The following is a 24597-nucleotide window of genomic DNA, read 5'->3' as shown; positions in this document are numbered from 1 at the left end:
GAAACAGAAGGGTTCAATCCCAGGCATTTATGTAGTCAAATATTGATCTGATGGCTTGTGTTGTTTCGACATAAATCCATTTGAATGATTCCTTTGGTAAAGCGTCACTATGTGTTGCAATATCCCATGAGCTGGAGAATGTGGTACAATAGGTAAGGCCACATGTATTTGCACTGTACAAAGGACACTACAATACACACAGGCAATGACTTTCCAAGCAAATGGAGCTAATTTAATTTCATCCCTCTATACATTATATTTGACTATGATCTGAACCTGTATAGACAAAAATAAATACAAATAACAAAGCCATACAACCAGTATCATTGGCAACTTTTTTCTTCATAGACAGTGCCAACTTTGCCCTCAAAATGTGTTCTGCGTACTCAACAATACAGTGCTGTCATATCGCCTTGACCATAAGGTAAAACCAATAGGTAAAATTGGTTAATTGAAAGAAAACAGTTTATTTTTATACAGGTTCATTGAAAGAAAAGTTGATTTTTTTACAGGTCGATTGAAAGAAAGCAGTTAATTTTATCTTGGTTAATTGAAAGAAACCCGTTAATTTTATACAGGTTGATTGAAAGAAAACAGTTTATTTTATACAGGTTGATTGAAAGAAAACAGTTTGTTTTATATTGGTTGATTGAAAGAAAACAGTTTATTTTATACAGGTTGATTGAAAGAAAACAGTTTGTTATATACACAGACAGTGTGAATATTTACTCTAACTCATTATCAACAATAAGAACCAGTTAACATTGTGTTTCCTTTTTTTGTCTGCTGAAAAAATAGATAATGTTCACCGTTACTATACCAACATGGATACACTGAGTTGAATTTTAATTTAGGGCCGATTCAATCAGATCCGCTTCAGCCGACATCCGCATGGCTGATGTTTTGATGGTGTCAGAGGTAGAACTGTGTTACAGCTGTCATTGCCATTGGCTGCACAGAGTCACGTTAATATAAATCACATGCAGCCTTGTTTATAAGTTGGAACACTGGAATGTGAGATGTAATTTACATCTTCATTAGACTGATAGAAATCCTCGGTATTTAGTTTAATGATTTTCAATTTGAGAGTAAATATATCTATATAGCCTACACTTTCTCGTTCTGAACTTCTAACGTGAGTGGGACATATGTGGGACATATGTGACTTTGTGACCATGATCACAAGAGCTCTAACGCAGTTCTACCTCCAACATGGCCAAAACCACAGCTATGTTATCACTGGTTAATGATTGATCTGATTGAATCTAGGCCTTACACTTTTGAAAAGACACAAATATCATAATTCTTCTGTCTGCAAGTAATGGAAACAAAGTTTGAGGTTTGTCCCTTCAAAAAGGCAAGCACTGTTTCAAGAGGAAAACGCGTGACAGACAGCATAGCTCTCTCTCCTCTCTCTCTCTCCATTTCCATCTCTCACGCTCTCTCTCTTTCACTCTCTCGCTCTGTCTTTCTCGCTCTCCTCTTTGTCATGACAGCAGTGCAGAAGTCTTTGACATGATACTTTGAGTCGTTGTCAGTGTTACTGATGGGAAGACAGCCACTGCCAACGGCCACTGAGGCTTCACCACGATAAGGGTCCATAAGCCATTTTCTTGATCATAGTGGTCCTCAAAACCCAAAATGTTACATCAAATAAATAATATTTCAGTTTATCTCAGATTGTGTTCTCTCTGCCTCTCCTTTTTGAAATAGCATGACAATGCCTGGGAGAAAGAAAAAAACATCCTCAAACAAGCATCTGTGTTGGGGATCAGCTTGTTGGTCACCGACAACCCACGGGGAGGTTTATAGGGCATAGTTGGCCACGGCGGCGGTCAGGCTGAGCAGCAGCGCCCAGACACTGGCACAGACACAGGGTGACCCGTCTTCAGGAGGACCCTTGGGTCTGGTCAGGCCATCGTAACCACTGCTGGGCTCCAGTAAAGGCTGAGTGGAGGACAACATGTGGAAAGGTTAGAAATGACTCAGTGAATCCAAGTGTTGTGTTTTACACAGAACGGGTAAAACACTGAACCACAGCCACTCCAAGTGAATAAAAACATGAACACATTTGTGGCACATATGAAATATGTTGAAAGAGACTGCTTTTGCAGTCTTTTGGGTGCACTCTCGGCTTTTCCATGTATTGGCACAGTGCAGAGCTAAGGCTTCCTTCTCAATCCCCTTTAGGTAACGCCAGCTTAAACGTTTTAACCATTAGTTTCAAGGAAAGCACAAGCTATAGTACAGGCATAGCACATATGGGTTACTAATCTGCTTCTTAGCAATTTGGATATGTTTATTTCTGTACAATATTAGTCACTTCGCTACGTGAAGACAGGACATTCAGTAATTTCACCATGGACAACAGCAGGCAATGTGAAAGGCAACTACAGTATGTTGTACAGTACATTAGAAGAAAGTATAGAAGCAACATGTTCTAGATATTGTCCACCCCAGAGAGTTACTCAGTAATGCCCATTCTACTATGGCCTTATTATGTGCTTTTCCATAACATTGTAAGCATTTTGAATGTGTTTTCAATTTGCTCTCATTCCTGCAACACCTACTGTAGCAAACCTTTTGCCTTCAAGTACAGTGCCATCAGAAAGTATTCATACCCCTTGATATATTTCACATTTAGTTGTGTTACAGCCTGAATTCAAAATGGATTCAATACATTTTTTTCTCACCCATCTACACACAATATCCCATAATGACAAAGGGAAAACATGTTTTTAGAAATGTTGGCAAATTTATAGAAAGTCAAATACAGAAATACAGTATCTAATTTAAACTTAAGTATTCACACCCCTGACTCATATTCACGTATTCACACCCCTGGTCTTTCTGGGTAAGTCTCTAAGAGCTTTCCATACCTGGATTGAGTTAAAGTTGCCCATTTATTATTTTCAAAATTCTTCAAGCTCTGTCAAATTGGTTGTTGATCATTGCTAGACAACCATTTTCAGGTCTTGCCATAGATTTTCAAGTAGATTTAAGTCAAAACTGTAACTCGGCCACTCAGGAACATTCACTGTCTTCTTGGTAACCATCTCCAGTGTAGATTTGGTCTTGTGTTTTAGGTTATTGCACATTTTAGGTATGCACATCAGCTTTGACATCGGTTTTGCACATCGGCGGTAAACTAGACATCGGGCTGATGCCGATGTTGGAATTTTCAGCTAATATCGGCCCATTTCGCTATGCTTACCGATATATCGTACATCCCTTATTACAACCATACCCATAACATGATGCAGCCACCACAATGCTGAAAATATGGAGAGTGGTACTCAGTAATGTGTTGTAATGGATTTGCCCCAAATATAACACTTGGTATTCAAGACAAAAAGTGAATTGCTTTGCCAATATTTTTGCAGTATTACTTGAGTGCCTTGTTTCAAACAGGATGCATGTTTTGGAATAGTTTTATTCTGTACAGGCTTCCTTTTTTTCACTCAAATATGTTAGTATTGTGGAGTAACTACAATGTTGTTGATCCATCCTCAGTTTTCTCCTATCACAGCCATTAAACTCTGTAACTGTTTTAAAGTCACCATTGGCCTCATGGTGAAATCCCTGAGCGGTTTCCTTCCTCTCCGGTAACTGAGTTAGGAAGGATGCCTGTATCTTTGTGGTGACTGGGTGTATTGATATACCAATCAAAGTGTAATTAATAACTTCACCATGATCAAAGGCAAATTCAATGTCTGCTTCTTTTTTTTTTACCTCCCTGGTCAATGCAACTTATTATCTGTCTTGTTAAGCACATTTTTACTCCTGAGCTGATTTAGGTTTGCTATAACAAAGGGATTGAATACGAGTGGTTCAAGGACCAGTAACTGAAAGGTTGCTGGATCTAATCCCCAAGCTGACAAGGTAAAAATCTGTCGTTCTGCCCCTGAGCAAGGCAGTTAACCCACTGTTCCCTGGGCACCGAAGACGTGGATGTCGATTATGGCAGCCCCCCGCACCTCTCAGATTCAGAGGGGTTGGGTTAAATGCAGAAGACACATTTCAGTTGAATGCATTCAGCACTACAACTGACTTGGTATCCCCCTTTCCCCCTTACTGACTAGAGAGTTTTCATTTGTAAAGATTTTGAAAAACATAATTTCACTTCAACATTATGGGGTATTGTGTGTAGAACGGTGACAAAAAAAAATTCTGTCTGTAACACAACAAAATGTGGAATAAGTCAAGGGGTGTGAATACTTAATGAAGGCTCTGTAAGTGCAGCTTCCTCGGTTTACAGAGGTGCCATTTCCCCCTGCAAAACCATAGCACATCAACAGAAACATGAAATATTCCCTCCTTACTTACCTCATCTCCACCATGTATTGAGAGATTCCACTTTGGTACATTTCCCTGTACACAGAGAAAAACATAGTCAGATGTTATCTTCCAACTCCTCATGTTCTAACAGCAGTATATACAAAACAAGGCAACACAACATGGCCAAACTGTTTTAGAAAAATACAATAATGATAATAAATAGTAAATGGTCAAGTTATATAAGCACTGAGAGATGTTTTGTGTGGGCTTTAGGTGAAAAGAAAGGTTGTATTTATCAAGGAAGAGCTTGGTTTCAGATGTGTGACTGTACAGAGAAATGGTTAAACGACAGTTGCCAAAAAAGCAATCTTTGCTTGACAATGCAGCAAACACATCCGCAACTAAAAGCCAATTAATTAGCAGGTGCAGTGATGTGTGGCAGCAGTCTGTTGACATCGGTCCAGATCTTTGTCTGCAGCCAATATTTTTACACACACACATAGACATGCACGCACACACACGCATGCACACACAGATACTCACACAGCCACACACAACATGTTTTTGGGGATAACAGGATATTATTCATTTTGTTTTGAAAAAGTAGCTAAACAGGTAGCAGGAGTACATTTTACAATTGATCAGAGCTTTGTCGAACAGTAATGTTCAGATGTGTTTTTCAGGGCTGGTTATTAGGTAACCCAGGGTTGGTCCACAATCAATTACATTCAATTGAGTTGAAAATCAACACAATGTACTGTACAGTCAAGGGCACAAAAGCTGAAATTGACTCTGAAGAGGGGGCTAATTCTCACTTATACAATGGTCCACTTACATAACACGACTATCCAAAAATAATACAAAAAGGCATTATTTTCTTGATTAAAAAACCTGTTAAGATGTGTCATTTAAATTACAATCAGGTTTCTGCAGGAACATAGACACAGAAAAACAATATGTGGAACTCCCATACCGTGAGTGCTACAAAGACATCATAGTGAGTTTGTCATTTTCTGAGTCACTTGTACATAGGCAGACAATTACAATGGAACATTTAAAACACCTTTTGATCCCCATTTACAAACAGCTGAAATGGCAGTGACTTTAGGGGCTCTATTCTACACACAGCACCGCCAGGCAGTGAGCAATGACTAGGGCAACGACAGAGTTGGTATTTTCAGGTCGTGTTAAAGTGCTTGCACATATCTATGCAAAGGCTGCACCAACATAGTATTTACAACTATTGGACCACACATTTATCCCAATGGTTACGGCACAATGGATTCTTAAATAGATCTGAACACACTGAAACGCTTACAAAACTGTTGTGGAAAAATACAGAAGTAGAGAACGTTAGTAGAATCAATATAGTAATTCATATAATATATAATAATATATAATACATGTTCAATGGGAAATGTTTTTTTTTTGCTTATCCTACTTCCTCTTGTAGGCTAAATGGAATTATTTTACTAAACTAAATTACGTTTCATTTAGTGAAATGCTTCTTCCCAAACCTCTCCATTAATAAATGTTAGCACCACTCTTAAGGCCTGTCCACTGAATTAATTGAAATCCTGATTGGTAGGGAAAATGGCATCTTATCCACATTATTCATTCCCTTATACATTCAACAGCCCTCAACAGTTTCACTTCCTGAAACTTTCCAGAAGGTTGAAAATACAGAAGTTGTTAACAGCGATAAGACAAAGTGATATGTCACCTAGATATCTCCTCTCCTTCGATCTTTTGAGAACACGTTTTGAGCACATAGTTAGACTGAATAAGGTAGAATTTCCAGGACATTAGGCCATAGCTAACATTATTAAAGGAAGAATAAAGCTTTACAAGTCAACAAACTCACATAGCACAATTGACCTGTTACTGGTGATACCGAATACAGGGAAATTGACTTGAGAGGGAATTAAGCTTGAGCAGCACAGCCCAATTGGGTGTAATTCTCCACGAGCCTCATTTATCAATCAAAACTTCAGAATACTTATCAAATGTCTGGGAAAGCCTGTCCAGACATCAAACAGATAGCAGACTACGCAATTTCCTTTGCATAACAATTCCACTAACTGGACACCAGCATGTGTGTGGTCCTGAGCACACATGAGATTTACAAGGCGAGACAGCCAGTCTTTTTCCAAGAGGAGTCATATCAGCATTCCCCCAGCTAATCTACGATGGAAGTTTGACAAGTTTTAATTGCCAAGCATAGTTGCTGCAGAATGAAGGGCCACCCAAAATGTCCCCACCGGCTCCCTCTCTAATTATAAACTTCCTGCTTGAGTAATCACACGTCTTATTGTTTCCTAATTACCATTTTTACAATAAATTAAGCATTGCACTGCAGCGAGAGAGGCACAGAGCGGTGCATCAATACTGACATACATACAGAACCTTTGGAGAAAGCAATTCAACCGCTCCCCTCTACCTCCTACTGTTAATGTTATCGGTGTGGCTTATTCATTCATTCTCTCCCTCACACCATTTTTAAGGTATTAATTTGCTGTCTTTATCACAATGTGGGTTATGTACAGAACAGTGTAAGAGATGACCATTTAATGGATGTGAAAGACTTAAATTGCTCAGCATTCAACATCTTTATAGGAGTCTTTCCATATATAATAATGATGCCAAAACTATGTTGTTTCTCAGCCATGCATGAAACATGGAATTATATCCCTATATAACTCATGTAATAAAACCAATTACTTTTCTTGTTTAAAGCCGTACCAAGGTCCCAATTCAGAATTCGATCAAACACAGTAACTGGGTCTATGGGATAGGTCAAAAACATCTTCATACGCACATTTGGATTTATATACTCCACAGCAAATATGACTGACATGATTCTGTTTAATGTAGAACAGCAATTATTGTCAGCTCTATGAAATATCTGCAACATTAAAAATATTTCACCCCACTGAATATACCCATGTTTACCAGTTTTCATTGAATCTATAGCAAGGTGATAAATGGGTCACGTTCATTAGGCACCTAAAGGATTTTTTTTTACTGAACAGGGAGAGACATCCTGGTATTGTCCATTAAAAAACATTCATTCGTTTTCAGTTACAAAATGCTTTTAAACGTTTTCCGTTGCATGCCCTAATAATGAACATGACCCTGGTAATTGGAATGTGGCAGCAGGTGCTATAGTAGCTGGTAATTTACCTTCCCGTTGGCCTCATCCTCAGGCTGGACATCATTGGGGTTATCTAGAGGCTCTGAGGTGCTGATTGAGGTCTCTAATCCAGGCTTCATGGAGGGGGTCGATGGGACAGACTCAGCTTTGTGGGAGAGACTGTCTGTTCCATAACCAAATGCTTGAATGGCATTTCCTGTGGGGACAAAGAGATAAAGTAATTTGTCTTGACTGTCTTCCCAGTGTTGGGGCAGCTAACAGTCAGTTCTAAGTCAACTTTTTGGTCCTTTGCCCAATTTGGGGTGTGGGCGTTGATCAACCTATTTTTTGGTCAGTTAGTCCATGTGCAGTTCCTTAACAAGCAAGGTAACAGTGTTTTGTCAGTTGACTATTTAGCTTAACTTTGTTTTTTTGAGAGTGCCAAAGCTAAGTATTTAGCTGGCTTTGTTTTTTATTGGAGCTTACCTACATCTCTCTACATCATCTGATTTTCACCGTATCATTTTGGATAACATCTTAGAGCGGAGAGAAAATATCAGCCACATGCAGGATGTTCATCCACAGACACCATGGCCAAAGCCCTTGACTCATAAGGGAACTCACTTGAACCTTTTTTTTATCAATTTACAACAACAACATGACCTACTAGTCCTGTGTTTGTTTGTCAGTAATGTCCAGCAGAAAGGCACACCATGAGATGGAGTCTTTTAAAAGCAAATGAATGAACACAAAATACTTTCAGGGGGAGGGAGACAAATACATCTCCAGTCAGCTTTTCTGATGGGTGGGGGTAAACCAGGACAAAGTACCTTTTCACTCTGCTTGTCCATTTTAACAGAACACGTGTTTATTTCTGTTCAGGCAGAAAAAAGGCAAACCGTGTAATTGCTTGGCAACCACCTCCATTATAAGGTCACCACACAGAGATGACTTTGAATAGATTTGTGACTGATCAGACTCAGAACATTCTCAGACAAAGCAAAAACTGCACACATACCTCGACACATACAACCTCACACACACACACCGACACATACACCCTCACGCGCACCCCGACACATACACCCTCACGCGCACCCCGACACACACACCCTCACGCACACCCCGACACATACACCCCCACACGCACCCCAACTCATACACCCCCACACACACCCCCCCACACACACACACACGCCCCCCGACACACACGCCCCCACACTCACCTGACACACATGCACACATACTGTACGCACACAGCATGTTGTAAAGACATATTGACTTCAGAAGACATTCCATGGGTTCTCGGATATCTTGGCCTTGGGTCGGTTACAATACAAATCTAGGAGGAATGGCAAATCTGTAAAGAATATAATGCTTGTGATTTCTGAAAGCCTAGTAAAGTATCTTAAGGTCTGTAATAAGATGCTGGTCAAGTCCAGAGAAGAGTGTTGTTTTCATGGATCTGCTTGCCGGGGTGGTAAGATCACCCAGAGAGGTGCTGGTGGAATAAAAATATAAATCACCAAAGTTGGCTAGAGGGCTCCTTCAGCGGATGCTTTACTGCACCCAAATGTTCCACCGAGTGATTAAGCTCACTGCCGACAGCAATTCCATTTTTTAATGACTTCAGATACGTTGTTTTAACCCTATTGCTATTGCCTGCAGGGAGGAGGCTGACTACGATTAGCTTGTTATCTAATTTGACATAATACGTACCGTCTCTGTGGACTGTTATGTCCCCCCACTTAGTGTATAAGAGCAACGCTTAATCTATTTCACTTTATCTTCTCCAGTTCCTTTTGAATGCAAAGAGGAGATGCTGCATGTTGTATTATTCTCCAAGACGCCTCCTCAACAACAAGCCTCATCCCTCATCTTGCAGACTCAGCTAAAAGTGCACCATGGCAATCTATTGAAATGGTCTGAAAGCATTATCCACACAATGGAACATGTTAAAAGCAATGGTATCTTGTAATTCTGATGACATTGTATGGTACATCATAATGGTGAGGCGGTACCCCTGACATTTGACTACTAAATTGTGCCGTTAGGATGCTTTTCCTATTCTTTCGCATTCCCATGACAAGTTTTTTCATTAGATTATATTTTTTTCATAGACTGATAAACACTAATATCTAACGGAAAATGTGGAAATGACATGAAAATAATGGCCTTATCCCATAATCTGTAGAACAATTTGTATCCAAATGTTGGGGTATTGAGGTGTACTGGCTTTAGAGGTATCTTGTTATTTCAAACCAAACACAATAAGTGGTCAAAGAGGTTTGGTTGGTTTGTTATCAGACTTAGAGATTGATTCTAACAATGAGCTGTGGAAAGAAAGGAAAATTTATCTAATATGAATGAAATAACTGCTACAAGACCAGCCAGTCAATATTACCCATACACCACACACCTCAGAGTGCTGCGAGACATCGCCTTTAAAAAAACAAAACACAGACCCCAAATCTGAAATCTAACTCAGAACAATTAAAATACATCAGATGTGACAGTTCACTTTCAGTTTCGAGGGAAACACACTGCCGATTTGAACGGTGGTTATTGTCAAATCAAATCAGTGGTGGTCTTGTATGTGTTACAATTTGTTTTTTAAATGCAAGTGTGACTCACTCAAGCACATGTTCTCTGTGAAGTCCTTCAGAAAGCTCTGACACTCCTCTTCCTGGTTCCCACTTCCTTTACAGGTGCACCATGGGGAGACAGTCCAGTTGGTGAAACTGCCGTCCACGTAATTGGGAGTCATATCTGTCCCTATAAAAGATGAGAATAACGCTACAGTTGCAGATCATTCACAGGCCACCAATGGATAATAATGGACTATATTTACTATAAAGAGTAACACTACAGTTACAGATCATTCACAGGCCACTAATGGATAATAATGGACTACATTTACTATAAAGAGTAACACTACAGTTACAGATTCACAGGCCACTAATGGATAATAATGGACTCACAGGCCACTAATGGATAATAATGGACTACATTTACTATAAAGAGTAACACTACAGTTACAGATCATTCACAGGCCACTAATGGATAATAATGGACTACATTTACTATAAAGAGTAACACTACAGTTACAGATCATTCACAGGCCACTAATGGATAATAATGGACTACATTTACTATAAAGAGTAACACTACAGTTACAGATCATTCACAGGCCACTAATGGATAATAATGGACTACATTTACTATAAAGAGTAACACTACAGTTACAGATCATTCACAGGCCACTAATGGATAATAATGGACTACATTTACTATAAAGAGTAACACTGCAGTTACAGATCATTCACAGGCCACTAATGGATAATAATGGACTACATTTACTATAAAGAGTAACGCTTACAGTATGTTACTCATGGCAACAGGGACTATTGTACCATGGAGGCAGAGGTAAGATGAAGCCAGCTAACAGTAGTATGCTGATTGATTCTTGTTTCAGACGTGGAGTGTCCATCTGGAATGAGCTAGTCATATTAGTTTAGAAAGATGGAACCAAAAACAGCAATTCTGTCCGATAATGCCTTCAGGAGAGGAGTGCTTTATTTGTGGAAAGACACCTCATACTGTGTAGTCCAGAAGCACTAGCAAGGGTAATGGAATGTCTGTTTATTTACTTATTTATTTAACCTTTAATTAACTAAGCAAGTCAGTTAAGAACTAATTCTTATTTACAATGACGGCCTAACAAGTCCAAACCGGACAATGCTTGCTTTTTATGGAACGGTCTGCCTACCCATGTCAGAGACGCAAACTCGGCCTCAACCTTTAAGTCTTTACTGAAGACTCATCTCTTCAGTGGGTCATATGATTGAGTGTAGTCTGGCCCAGGAGTGGGAAGGTGAACGGAAAGGCTCTGGAGCAACGAACCGCCCTTGCTGTCTCTGCCTGGCCGGTTCCCCTCTTTCCACTGGGATTCTCTGCCTCTAACCCAATTACAGGGGCTGAGTCACTGGCTTACAGGGGCTCTCTCATGCCGTCCCTGGAGGGGGTGCGTCACCTGAGTGGGTTGATTCACTGATGTGGTCATCCTGTCTGGGTTGGCGCCCACCCCCCCTTGGGTTGTGCCGTGGCGGAGGTCTTTGTGGGCTATACTCAGCCTTGTCTCAGGATGGTAAGTTGGTGGTTGAAAATATCCCTCTAGTGGTGTGGGGGCTGTGCTTTGGCAAAGTGGGTGGGGTTATATCCTTCCTGTTTGGCCATGTCCAAGGGTGTCCTCGGATGGAGCCACAGTGTCTCCTGACCCCTCCTGTCTCAGCCTCCAGTATTTATGCTGCAGTAGTTTATGTGTCGGGGGGCTGGGGTCAGTTTCTCCTGTCCTATTCGGTGTCCTGTGTGAATCTAAGTGTGCGTTCTCTAATTCTCTCCTTCTCTCTTTCTTTCTTTCTCTCGGAGGACCTGAGCCCTAGGACCATGCCCCAGGACTACCTGACATGATGACTCCTTGCTGTCCCCAGTCCACCTGGCCGTGCTGCTGCTCCAGTTTCAACTGACCTGAGCCCTAGGACCATGCCCCAGGACTACCTGACATGATGACTCCTTGCTGTCCCCAGTCCACCTGACCGTGCTGCTGCTCCAGTTTCAACTGTTCTGCCTTATTATTATTCGACCATGCTGGTCATTTATGAACATTTTAACATCTTGGCCATGTTCTGTTATAATCTCCACCCGGCACAGCCAGAAGAGGACTGGCCACCCCACATTGCCTGGTTCCTCTCTAGGTTTCTTCCTAGGTTTTGGCCTTTCTAGGGAGTTTTTCCTAGCCACCGTGCTTCTACACCTGGGTTTCTGTACAGCACTTTGAGATATCAGCTGATGTACGAAGGGCTATTAGAGTGGGTCAGCGCCTTAGACCGCTGACCCACTCGGAAGCAAACCCAGGGAGTTTGTAGGTTCACTCAAAGTAGTCAAAAAAGAACTCCTTTTGTCTACCTCATTGATCGTACTGAATAGTGTCAACTCATTTCCAAGGTGCTATCAAATGTCTACTGGTATGGAAGAATGTCTTTGCTGGACCAATTTTTCTTGTTCTATTTGAAGAACATTACTATATGTGTCATTAAATGTTTAAATGAACTAAACACTCTCTTACATCATCACCTCCATTTAGCCATTGAGCTGCAATGTGTTTGGGGGGAGAATAAGAGGAGCGGTATGCGTATCACTTTACCTAAAGTATGCAGGTATAGTGCATTATAATGTGGTTATAATGAATTATTAGACTAGTCATGAGCATGTTTTAACACCCTAAAATGTATTATGTCTTAAGCCTTAAAATAATCCACTATACAAGCTCATACATGCTTATAATAACTTATAAAGCACTATGCCTCCACGGGGTATGTATAGATAAAAGTCCCATGCACTCACCAATGAGGCCGGCGTAGGAGGCCAGACAGGCCTGGTAGTTGTCCTCATTTGGGCAGCTGCTGACCGTATGCTGAGACACCATACAGTTCATGTGGAAATCTGCCAGTCTAGACCTGAACACAAACACAGTTGACTACATCAACAACACACACCCTGGAAGTGTGATATTTCCAATGAACTGATTCACTCATAGTTCAACAGCAGACTACTATGTGTACATTTGAGCATATATGCTGAATAAATGTCCAATTAGCTAAAGAAACATCTAATAAATGTCACATTTTCACTTATCCCCACATGAGGGTGCATCATTCACATTGTTGGCACACAACATCAGACCTGGGTTCAAATGCTATTTGAGGTATTTAAACTACTTTCAAAGACATTGGAATTAAGTATTTGGATATTTCTTATTTGAAAACACTATTGGAATGTATTTGGAAATACACTTGGAAAGAGTTGGCACGTATTTGAAAATACTTAAAAATAAATACTCCAATACATTTGAACCCAGGTCTGTTTGATATTTAAAATAATTTATTTGGAATTAAATATTTTCATAGGAATTTATTTGAAAATAATTTAAAATACTTCCAATAGAAGCTGATTCGGGCCATATTATTAGAAAATACTCAAATACAGAGAAAATACAGTGCCTTCAGATAACCTTTTCCACATTTTGTTTGTGTTAAAGTGAATTTAAAATTGATTACATTTAGATTTTGTGTCTCTGATCCACACACAATACAGTGCTTTGCGAAAGTATTCGGCCCCCTTGAACTTTGCGACCTTTTGCCACATTTCAGGCTTCAAACATAAACCATTTTGCACGCCCAATTTTTCAGTTTTTGATTTGTTAAAAAAGTTTGAAATATCCAATAAATGTCGTTCCACTTCATGATTGTGTCCCACTTGTTGTTGATTCTTCACAAAAAAATACAGTTTTATATATTTATGTTTGAAGCCTGAAATGTGGCAAAAGGTCGCAAAGTTCAAGGGGGCCGAATACTTTCGCAAGGCACTGTACCCCATAATCTCCAAGTGGAATTTGAAAAGCTGAAAGGTCTTCAGACATTCAATCCCTTTATTATGGCAAGCCTAAATATGTCCAGGAGTAAAAATGTGCTTAACAAATCACATCATACATTGCATGGACTCATTCTGTTTTCAATAATAGTGATAAAAATGTTTTTGATGACTACCTCATCTCTGTACCCTACACATACAATTATCTGTAAGGTCCCTCAATCAAGTAGTGAATGTCAAGCACAGATTTAACCACAAAGACCAGGGAGGTTTTCAATGCCTCACAAAGGGCACTGATTGATGGATGTGTAAAAGAAATGTGACTGAATATCCCTCGGAGCATGGTGAAGTTATTAATTAGGCTTTGGGTGGTGTATAAATAAACCCAGTCACTACAAAGATAAAGGTGTCTTTCCTAACTCAGTTGCCAGAGAGGAAGGAAACTGATCAGAGAGTTCCCCATGAGGTAAATGGTGATTTTAAAACAGTTACAGAGTTTAATAGTTGTGATATGAGAGAACTGAGGATGGATCAACAACATTGTAGTTACTCCACAATACTAACTTAAATGACTGAATGAAAAGACGGAGGCCTGTGCAGAATAGAAATATTCATCCTATTTGCAGCAAGGTACTTAAATCCATTTGAATCCCACTTTGTAACACAAGAACATGTGGAAAAAGTCAAGGGGTGTAAAAAAAAAGTCACTGTAAGTATATAAATAACAAATAGTCAAAATAGTATTTTAACCTGTGATTCAATCTATTTGCACATTGTCGACAATGCAGCTTTTAAGGGTAATTTCCAATTGAGACGGTTATCATGGTCATCTCAAGTGCTACCCAACTTGGCTCTTAACTGATAAAAATAGTGTGTTTTTGTTTATGTGTGTTTATGATAAAAGCTTAAATGTATTCATACCTGGAGGGTGGCATCACTAATCCAGTTAAGTAGGTTTATTGGAGAAGTGTGTGCACAGTTGTCCTGTATTTCCAAAACACTGACACCCACTAAGATGGAGTGATTCACTAGCCCTCATGCCCTCCCTATCTAACATGGACTTATTCATGTTACCCTATCCCGACCCTTCTTTTTTATTTCACCTTTATTTAACCAGCTAGGCCAGTTGAGAACAAGTTCTCATTTACAACTGCGACCTGGCCAAAGACTAAGCAAAGCAGTGCGACAAAAACAACAACACAGAGTTACACATGGGATAAACAAACGTACAGTCAATAACACAATAATGGCTTGAAGGCCAAAGGTAATTTTATTTAATTAACTAGGCAAGTCAGTTAAGAAGAAATTCTTATTTACAATAACAACTTACCGGGGAACAGTGGGTTAACTGCCTTGTTCAGGGGCAGAACAACAGATTTTTACCTTGTCAGCTCATGGATTCGATCCAGCAACCTTTCGGTTACTGGCCCAACACTAACCACTAGGATACCTGCCGCCCCAATGATTTTGACTATGCAGCCCTTGCTCCACACCCTTGCAGCATAACAAAGTTGTTTCAGAATACTGTTTACTGCGGAATCTTAAGCAGAAGGTGAGATGTTTCTGGGACTTGAGATGGTTGAGGGGTGTTGGAATCCATCTCATATCCCTGTTAATGAATAATCAAAGAATACAGGACAACAACAGTCCCATGCTTATTATATTCTGTCCTCCACATCTCAATGAGAAGTGCAGAGGCTGAGGATTTGTCTGGAGGAAATGATCAGGTAACACTCTCTGCAGCCTGGATGCACAGAATAGGCCCACGAGCAAACCCACTCTTCCTCACTTCATTACTCTGGCTCCATCTCCTTCCGCTCCCTATCAAATCACGCAGAGTGGCTCTCAAAGTGACATGTTGCGAACATCACATCTAAGCCTTGTTTCAGGGACAAGGGCTTTGTGCACCTCTTCCCCCCTCTTCTCTACAGAAAGCCTCTCATCTTCTTCCTCTCTGACTGGAACAAATTGCTTGTTCCCTATAACATCCCATCACAGCCTTTGATAAAGAGAAACTGAGGTGTGTGGAGACTGAGGGACTTCTCAGCCTAGCCATAACGCATCCTCTCTGTTCTACATCTGCAAAAACGAACAGTCATCACTAACACTTTCCATGTGGATGTTTCAGGGACAACCTGTTCATTGCTCAAAAACACTTTGGACAATAATATGTCTGCACCAGGTGTAGAGGCTGTGGAGACGGACTGCATGTTTTTATTTTAAAAACAGTCATTTCAAGTTTAGAAAGGTGTCCGGAGTGTTTGGACAATAGTGTTCCAACATCGAGATGCAGCACATTTTATGGCTGCCACAGCTTTTCCATTATACCTTGGCAGACAGCTCACTACTGACATGACAGGCTGTCTGCCTCTCAGATTGTTATGGCCATTTCAGACACTCAGCCCTGGGAAGTGGCAAAGGGAGCTCCCGTAGAGGTAGACTCCTTTGAAAAAGATTTGACGCTTTAAACACAGTAATTCAGTCAGTGTTGAGTGCCTATCCATCTTGCTCAACCGTAATAGAAAACTAATGGCTTTTAACATGGAATTGTATTCCTTATCGCCACCGATGACTAACATTGAGTCAAATCAGATGAATGTCTAAAAACCATTTCCTCATGAAGGAAGGGAAAATGTAAATTATCAACTGCTAAGACGTGGTGGCTATAATAGCCTCTCAACAGTGAATATCTTGGGAAAATTATATCTTTGGAAAACATCCTCTCTACATTTGCTGACATGTTTGACCATTTCAGTAATATTGGACATATTATTTTTGATTTCCTGGATAAGCACTACCATTATCATTTTACATACCTTGATATAACACTCATTTTAAGTGTATTGCTCATAGATAACTCTCCCATCCTGGTTCTAGCCTTCATTTAGGTCTAGCGACGATAAATCAAACAATTTGACATTGAATGGGCACATGATTGCAGATGTGTCTTTGCTGAGTCATAGAAACAGGGTGATAAACTTGCTCTGTGCCTTTGTGCAAACTCACAGTTAGGAAATTTGACCTAAACTTTATCAATGGCAAAGGTCATTGGTCTTTTGTCAATTCATCAGTGTTAAATGCTGATTGAAATAATAGAAGCTGACAATAGATGGGTTGATGGAAACTGACCCCTCCTGTCTCAGCCTCCAGTATTTATGCTGCAGTAGTTTATGTGTCGGGGGGCTGGGGTCAGTTTGTTATATCTGGAGTACTTCTCCTGTCCTATTCGGTGTCCTGTGTGAATCTAAGTGTGCGTTCTCTAATTCTCTCCTTCTCTCTTTCTTTCTCTCTCTCGGAGGACCTGAGCCTTAGGACCATGCCCCAGGACTATCTGACATGATGACTCCTTGCTGTCCCCAGTCCACCTGGCCGTGCTGCTGCTCCAGTTTCAACTGACCTGAGCCCTAGGACCATGCCCCAGGACTACCTGACATGATGACTCCTTGCTGTCCCCAGTCCACCTGACCGTGCTGCTGCTCCAGTTTCAACTGTTCTGCCTTATTATTATTCGACCATGCTGGTCATTTATGAACATTTGAACATCTTGGCCATGTTCTGTTATAATCTCCACCCGGCACAGCCAGAAGAGGACTGGCCACCCCACATTGCCTGGTTCCTCTCTAGGTTTCTTCCTAGGTTTTGGCCTTTCTAGGGAGTTTTTCCTAGCCACCGTGCTTCTACACCTGCATTGCTTGCTGTTTGGGGTTTTAGGCTGGGTTTCTGTACAGCACTTTGAGATATCAGCTGATGTACGAAGGGCTATATAAATACATTTGATTTGATTTGTTCTCCATTCCATTTTTTCTTTATCTGGTGTACTGCACATGGACTATTCAACCTACAAAAGGATGAAGCATGCACATCTACAATGATGGAAAAGTCCAAAAATAAAGCATTTCAACCATATCATAACTGTCCATTTTCTTCTCAGTAAAATAAGCTTCTTCAAAAATATATGTCATCGTCTCAAAGTCCTGTGTTACAAGCCATTCTTGCATTGCCTTTTAGCTGGTTGCTGTTGTCCCTGGCCTTCTCTATTTAATCAGTGTCAGTGGACAGTTTCACAGCAGCTTCGGGCAATTGTCCTTTGATGGAACATCAAGAGGGCCCATTTATTTGGAAACACAAGGCTATTTCACTACATATTCATTGGGACAAGTTCTCAAGACTAAAAGGACATTTGGGCATGTGGCTTTCAGTCAAAGGCACTGCTGTGTTGCTGCAGTTCACTAAAGTTGCTTGTGCACTATAAGTACTGCTTGCAGAGAAATCAAAGTAATGAGGCTAACCATTTGATTTGACTTTATTTAATTAATCCTTTTTAATTTGGTGCTCTTCAAGTCTGATTAAACATTTATTTTGTGGTGACCAGGAAATCACAGGCAGTTCAACCTTTGTTTTCCTTCTCCCTCTGTTCGTTACTGACATCCTGCAACCCCCATATATTGTGATGTCATGAATGAATGCTAAATTAACTGTCACAAAACGCAGCAACGGCTAAGCTATTTGGTGAGGGTAAGTAGATTACTCAAGGTTATTGGCACTAATAGTCTCCAAACAAGGTAAACAAAACACTTAAACTTGGGTAAACAAATCTATAAATATATGAACTGTCCCTGAAATACAAAAGGGAGTTACACAGAATAATGATTATGAATAATTAAATAATTATCCAACACTTTAACAACATTCCTCAGTTAGGGCCCGATTCCGACCCGAGTTATGAGCACGTAAATGGAATGTAATTCCTTTTATACACTTTTCTCTCTATGCGTATTCTGACCTTGAACTTAAGCATGAGAATATTATGCTATCCACCTGCTATTCGTTTTGGGTGGAGATTGAATAAATGAAGGTGCCACAACTTCCACCGAAGGTGGCTCCTCTCCCTGTTCGGGGCGGCACTCGGCGGTCGTCGTCGCCGACTTACTAGCTGCCACTGTCTGTCTTGTGTTCACCTGTGTCTAGTTTGGCTAATCAGTGGGGTATTTAATCTCGCCCTACCCGCTAGGTTTTGTGCGGGATTGTTTGTGTTACTGTCGTTGGTTTGGGTTGCGTTTTTTTTACTGTTAAGCAGGTTTATTTTCGGGACTGTTTTTCCCTCACGTTAGTTTAGTAGAGGAGTGTTTCTCCTCTGTTTTTTACTGGACTGCGTTGCTGTTTTCTTGTGGCTCCTTTTGTGGTCCTGTACCTGTTGTGTTCGTGGACCAGTAATAAAACGCCCTTCTTGGAATTCTTGCTCTCCTGCGTCTGACTCCACACCCACCTCTCCTCGGGAGATTCTGACAGCAGGTGTGGCGGATGTGTGTTTACAGATACCCCGTATTCTGACCTTGACTTCATTCCCTAATAATTCCACCACCTTCATGTGTGAGGAAACCATGAATAAGGTCTAGTGAACCTACAGTAGGTTTCCAAGTGGAAAAAGCATCTACTTTCTTTTTTTCTGATAGAAATAACAGCATTCTCCAGGCACTGTAATTTACAACTTATAACAGCTTATAAGAGCTCGGTAAATGAGTAATCCGTTTGGATAAAGGTAATTGTAAATACAAATTATACTTGTTTTAGATATATTTTTCCTTATAATCGCTGGAGACAAATGTAAAACCATGTCAACTTTCCCACAGTAAAGTTTATGAAAAGCTGTGCCATTATGCAGAATTTCATTTGTACAGCCTTTTAACTTGCAGGGATGGGCACTCTCGAATGTCTACCTCGACTTTCTCTATTTCATATTTCTTTCATGATAAATATTAGCCACTATCATTTTCAACCGTCAGTAGGGCTAATAACCACACATATTCAACTGTCAATTTACTGTTAGTCCCCTTCAGTTGGTATAGCCTACATTTTTATTCCATTGTTTCGTTTACCTTCATTTGCCTTCTTTATAAACGCCGTCACAGCCGTGTGTTTGTTGCTGAGGATCATTAGTAACAGATGATAATATAAAAAAGAGACCGTCTAATTAAATTGTTCTGGAGTGGAGCGCAGACCAAGCCATAAGAGTTTGAACCCGACAAATGGTACAATACTTGGCTGTGTCATCACAGCTCCATGGTTAGTGCAGGCAATAGAGGAGGATATATAATAGTGTACAATAGTTGGCTATGTACATTAATCTTCCAACATTACCATGGGTTAAAGAATTGAATGTTGAAATATTCAGAATTAATCAAACCACCGTTTTCTTTCTTTCATGGATAAAGCTTTCAAACCTGTTTTTTTTATGATTCATAAATACTTTCCTAACCCTAAATAATCTACAAAATCAGAGTATTTATTAATCTATCAATTGGTGGTGAAACGGAGACGAATTAGCATATATTGAGATGTATTTCTTTCATTGAGCCCTAATATTCTTAACCCGTTCTCTCGCGGCAGGGTAGCCTAGTGGTTAGAGTGTTAGACTAGTAACTGGAAGGTTGCAAGATCAAACCCCCGAGTTGACAAGGTACAAATCTGTCGTTCTGCCCCTGAACAGGCAGTTAACCCATTGTTCCTAGGCCTTCATTGAAAATAAGAATTTGTTCTTAATGGATTTGCCTAGTTAAATAAAGGTAAAAAAATATATATATTCTAGTGAGTCTTGTCAAAATTCCAACTAAAAAGGTACACTGTATTTAAAGGGATGCCTTAAGATAAATGTACTGAAAACCCTACTGAATGAAAACTCCAGAGGAAAATCTGTTGGCCAGCAAGTGGGAGGATTTTCAGCAGTTGAATTACATTTGTTCAGAGCACGCAAGGGAACCACGCCTGCAAAGCACGTTACACACCTGCATAAGGTAAGAGTCGTGCTTAAGAAAGGTGTCATTTCCGAATTCCGAATTTGGCCCTTATAGAAGAGGTACTTTGAGTCAGGCTTAATCACCTTATTCCCCACGTGTACTATTTACATGAAGTTTTGGAAGCATAAATATTATATAAAATTTCTACCATGACGATGAGACTGTGGGGGTGGCTTGGCCTGTAATGATTGTAGCTTCCTCTATCCGTTCCCTCAGCGATTACAGTACACTAACTGGGAATACGGTAATCCATGTATTGAAATGATCTGCACAGCTCTCTCCTGCCCTCTCTCCAATTCCTGCTCTTATGTACAGCCAACAAGCAGAGCACGTCCTAGCTTTTGCAGAGATCTGATTAAAGCAGTGTACTGCTGTATATGAGTCATTTGTTTGCCGTGCTTGTGCAAGCCAACATTTACAGTATTACAAGTAGGTGTACTTGATTGCTTTCGTCACTTCTCATTTTAGGTAAGGCAAAGATAGAAATGTGTCCAAGCAACACACAAAGGCCTTTAAGGCTAGTGGAGAACTAAGAAAAATGCTGCCTGTGTCCTGAACAGTCTTCTGAAATGCCATCTGGGCCAATCACTTTCCTGGTTTTGATTCCCCCTCAGTGGAAACCTCTGTTGTCCTATAAAGCAGAGCTGGCCTTTTCAGTTGGACGTTGAGGTGGGGTGGGGGCCTGATGTATTGTAAGCAAAGTCCCGAGATGTACAGTATCTGGGTCAGGCTAACTGTTCAGTGATCGATAATCTCTCAGCTCCCTGCTTTGAAACCTATTGGCCAAATAACTCAATCAAAGAGCACACAGTAAAGCAAGAGGAACAGAGGAAATAAATCAAATATAGAAGTGTTGCATTGATTGTTTGGCCAATCAATAGTGTACATACAAGACTCACTGAGCTCTGCAGGGCCTACTGTTCTGGACCTAGTGTACACAGCGCACATCCAAATATAACTATCGTCACTCAGCAGACAGGGCAGAGTAAACACTGTATCCATCAGCAAGGCCGAGGCAACACAGGAGGAATGCTCTGTTTGTGCAGACTGATGAAAAAACATCCGCAACGGAACTAAAGCCAGGTGTGAGAGCAGGAAACAGTCAATGCCTAGTTCTTGTACAAAGCTCTTCAGCTCTACGTAGCTCCCCCAAAGATCCGACTATGCTGGTACTGGATGTCTGTTGGCCTCTGAAGACAGGTTAGACAATTATTGCATCTGAGCTCCTAGAGTGTGTGGCTCTCCTTTTCTTTTTCAAGTGTTCTACTCCTCTAGCCAGCACCTCACCTACACATGTGTGCATTTCTTTCGCCTCCAGATTAGCCTCTGAAGACATGGCTGGAGATCTATACCACTGTGGCCAAACCACTGGCCTCTCCTGCCGTAGCTACAGCAGGATTGATTCTCTATCCCCACCCGTCAACTTTCAGATGAAATGGGGCTGCTCATGTATCGGCCTGTTTGGAATCAGGCAGCACTCTTGGAAGCCTGTAGTTCAATGATACACTCCTTCCATCCTGTATCCACCCATCCTTGGTATGGGGAGGCAGGAAACAGCCAATGCCTAGTTCTTGTTCACAGTGAAGAGGGCCTGAGATATTCAATGATGTAAAGAGGCTAGGACGAGTGCGATGGCAGGGCTGCTTTACAACTGTCTTTACTTGCAGATTAATGCATATTATCTATTTTTATTAGAACCCCATTAGCTACTATTTTATTAGCTACTATTTTATTTATTTTTATTTCTGCTAAAGCAGCAGCTACTCTTCCTGGGGTCTACACAAAACATTAAACATGACATAATACAGAACATTAATAAACAATAACATCTCAAAGGACAGAAGTGCATACATTTAAAATAATAATACACACATTCAAATGTTTATACCATAAAGTTCCATGCATCATACACTCATAATCATCATCAATGTTAAAGGCAATACTGCAGCCATTTACTTCCCCAATGCTTTATCTAAGCTGGCCCTGATCTCACAGCTCCAGTATTCTGTAAACACCAGAGAGAATCTCACAACATCAGGAAGTCACACGATAAAATAACAGCAACAATCCCTGTCCTTGGTCCTTGTACCTTCAGCAGTCTGAAGCCAATATTGTCAGCAGATGTCAAAGCTTCTTTGAAAAATTTGAGTCTAAGATCCTAAACGGAGCACAAACAGGTCATGTGCAAATTAGATGGATCAAAACACAGGCATAGTACAGATGGGTAGGTGGGTAGAGATAGAGGTGACAGATCTGCCACTACCAGAATGCCTTACTGTGTGGCCAATTTGTATGGACACAATGTTGAAATAAACAATGGGAATATTCAGTAAGACTGACTAATTGAATGAGCATCTTAGTGTCATGCTCTTGCATATCAGACATATTTTTCTTAGTAGGGGCATTGCACCCTTGTCCAGTATCTTATTATGGTCACACTGACCTACTCCTATCTTATTTCCACACATTGCAATATTGACCTCCATAGGGCGTACAACAGGGGAAGATAATAACCTCTAACAGACTATTTCATACGCGTCACAATAAGGAAGTGCACAGCAGACACATGGGGGGTGAAAAGGTCACCCAGAGCAACTTCACCTGACCATAGATTACACAAAGCTGACGAAAAGCAATTATGAAGACAATCATAAATCGGAGGAGAGACGATGGACCTTCCACACACTAATAACACACTGCATGGATTTACTGTAAGAAAAGGGATTGGGAGTTTTTTTCTATTACGACTGAGCCTGGGAGGCCAGGCACCTCTATTCAAGTAGAATGAATGTAAAGTGACATTTCAAAATTGGACACTGCAGGAATAGTTTGAAACAGTAAACTTGAGCTAAACACAGAGGCATCATGCAAACTAACACTAAAGAGTTAAACAGCATGCCAAACTATGAATCTAACACAAATATTCTAGACTTTCAGGTACTCAACAAGAAGGTCTGATTTCATTACTACTAAAACAGGACTCCGGCGGTAAGCATAAATATCCAGTCCATTTAAAAAACTGGAGGCCTCTAACACTTCAATGTTTTGATGCGAAAATCCTGGCAAAATTCATAGCACATAGAATGAAAAAAGGTTTTTACCAGATGTTATTCATCCTGATCAGACACACATGGACAATATATTGGAGATAATATACGACAATTACTTGAAACAATTGAACATTATGAAACACCGAAGATACCAGAACTGGACTTCATAGCAAATTTAGAAAAGGCGTTTGATAAAGTACAACTGGAATTTATATATAAATGCCTGGATTACTTTAATTTAGGGGAATCTCTTATACAATGGGTTAAAGTTATGTACAGCAACCCCAGATGTAAAATAGTAAATAATGGTTACTTCTCAGAAAGTATTGAGCTTTTAAGAGGAGCAAAACAAGGCTATCCATTGTCTGCATATCTATTTATTATGGCCATTGAAATACTAGCTATTAAAATTACATCCAACAAGAACATTAAGGGGTTAGAAATCCTGGGGATAAAAACAAAAGTGTCACCTCCCGGGTGGCGCAGTGGTTAACTTCTTGGAACTCTGGGGGCGGCATTTCATTATTGGATAAAAAAACGTTCCTGTTTTAAGCGCGATATTTTGTCACGAAAAGATGCTCGACTATGCATATAATTGACAGCTTTGGAAAGAAAACACTCTGACGTTTCCAAAACTGTAAAGATATTGTCTGTGAGTGCCACAGAACTGATGCTACAGGCGAAACCAAAATGAAATTTCAAACAGGAAGTGCCCCAGATTTTGAAGGTGCTGTGTTCCAATGTCTCCTTATATGGCTGTGAATGGGCCACGAATGAGCTTAGACTTTCTGCCGTTTCCCCATAGTGTCGACAGCATTGTGACGTATTTGTAGGCATATCATTGGAAGATTGACCATTTTACACTACATCTACCAGGTGCTCGCTTGGTGTCCTCCGTCGCAATTATTGCGTA

At 40.4% G+C, this 24597-nt stretch overlaps 1 protein-coding gene across 1 annotated transcript in view; it reads right to left on the bottom strand.

Moving 5' to 3' along the window:
* Nucleotides 1-206: 206 nt before the first annotated feature.
* LOC139410734 (GDNF family receptor alpha-2-like) overlaps nucleotides 207-24597 on the bottom strand; it is a 67105-nt gene continuing 42714 nt past the window's right edge. Inside the window, exons 5-9 of the mRNA XM_071156178.1 lie at nucleotides 12815-12927; nucleotides 10046-10186; nucleotides 7462-7628; nucleotides 4327-4371; nucleotides 207-1947 (exon numbers count right to left, since the gene is read on the bottom strand). Of these exons, the coding sequence (XP_071012279.1) occupies nucleotides 1807-1947; nucleotides 4327-4371; nucleotides 7462-7628; nucleotides 10046-10186; nucleotides 12815-12927 (607 nt within the window). The 3' untranslated portion in view covers nucleotides 207-1806. The remainder of the gene's footprint in view (nucleotides 1948-4326; nucleotides 4372-7461; nucleotides 7629-10045; nucleotides 10187-12814; nucleotides 12928-24597) is intronic.

Source organism: Oncorhynchus clarkii, chromosome 6, assembly GCF_045791955.1.
Source record: "Oncorhynchus clarkii lewisi isolate Uvic-CL-2024 chromosome 6, UVic_Ocla_1.0, whole genome shotgun sequence".
Lineage (NCBI taxonomy): Eukaryota > Metazoa > Chordata > Actinopteri > Salmoniformes > Salmonidae > Oncorhynchus > Oncorhynchus clarkii.
The sequence above is the reverse complement of the archived record's forward strand: the minus strand, read 5'-3'. Positions and strand labels throughout refer to the sequence as shown.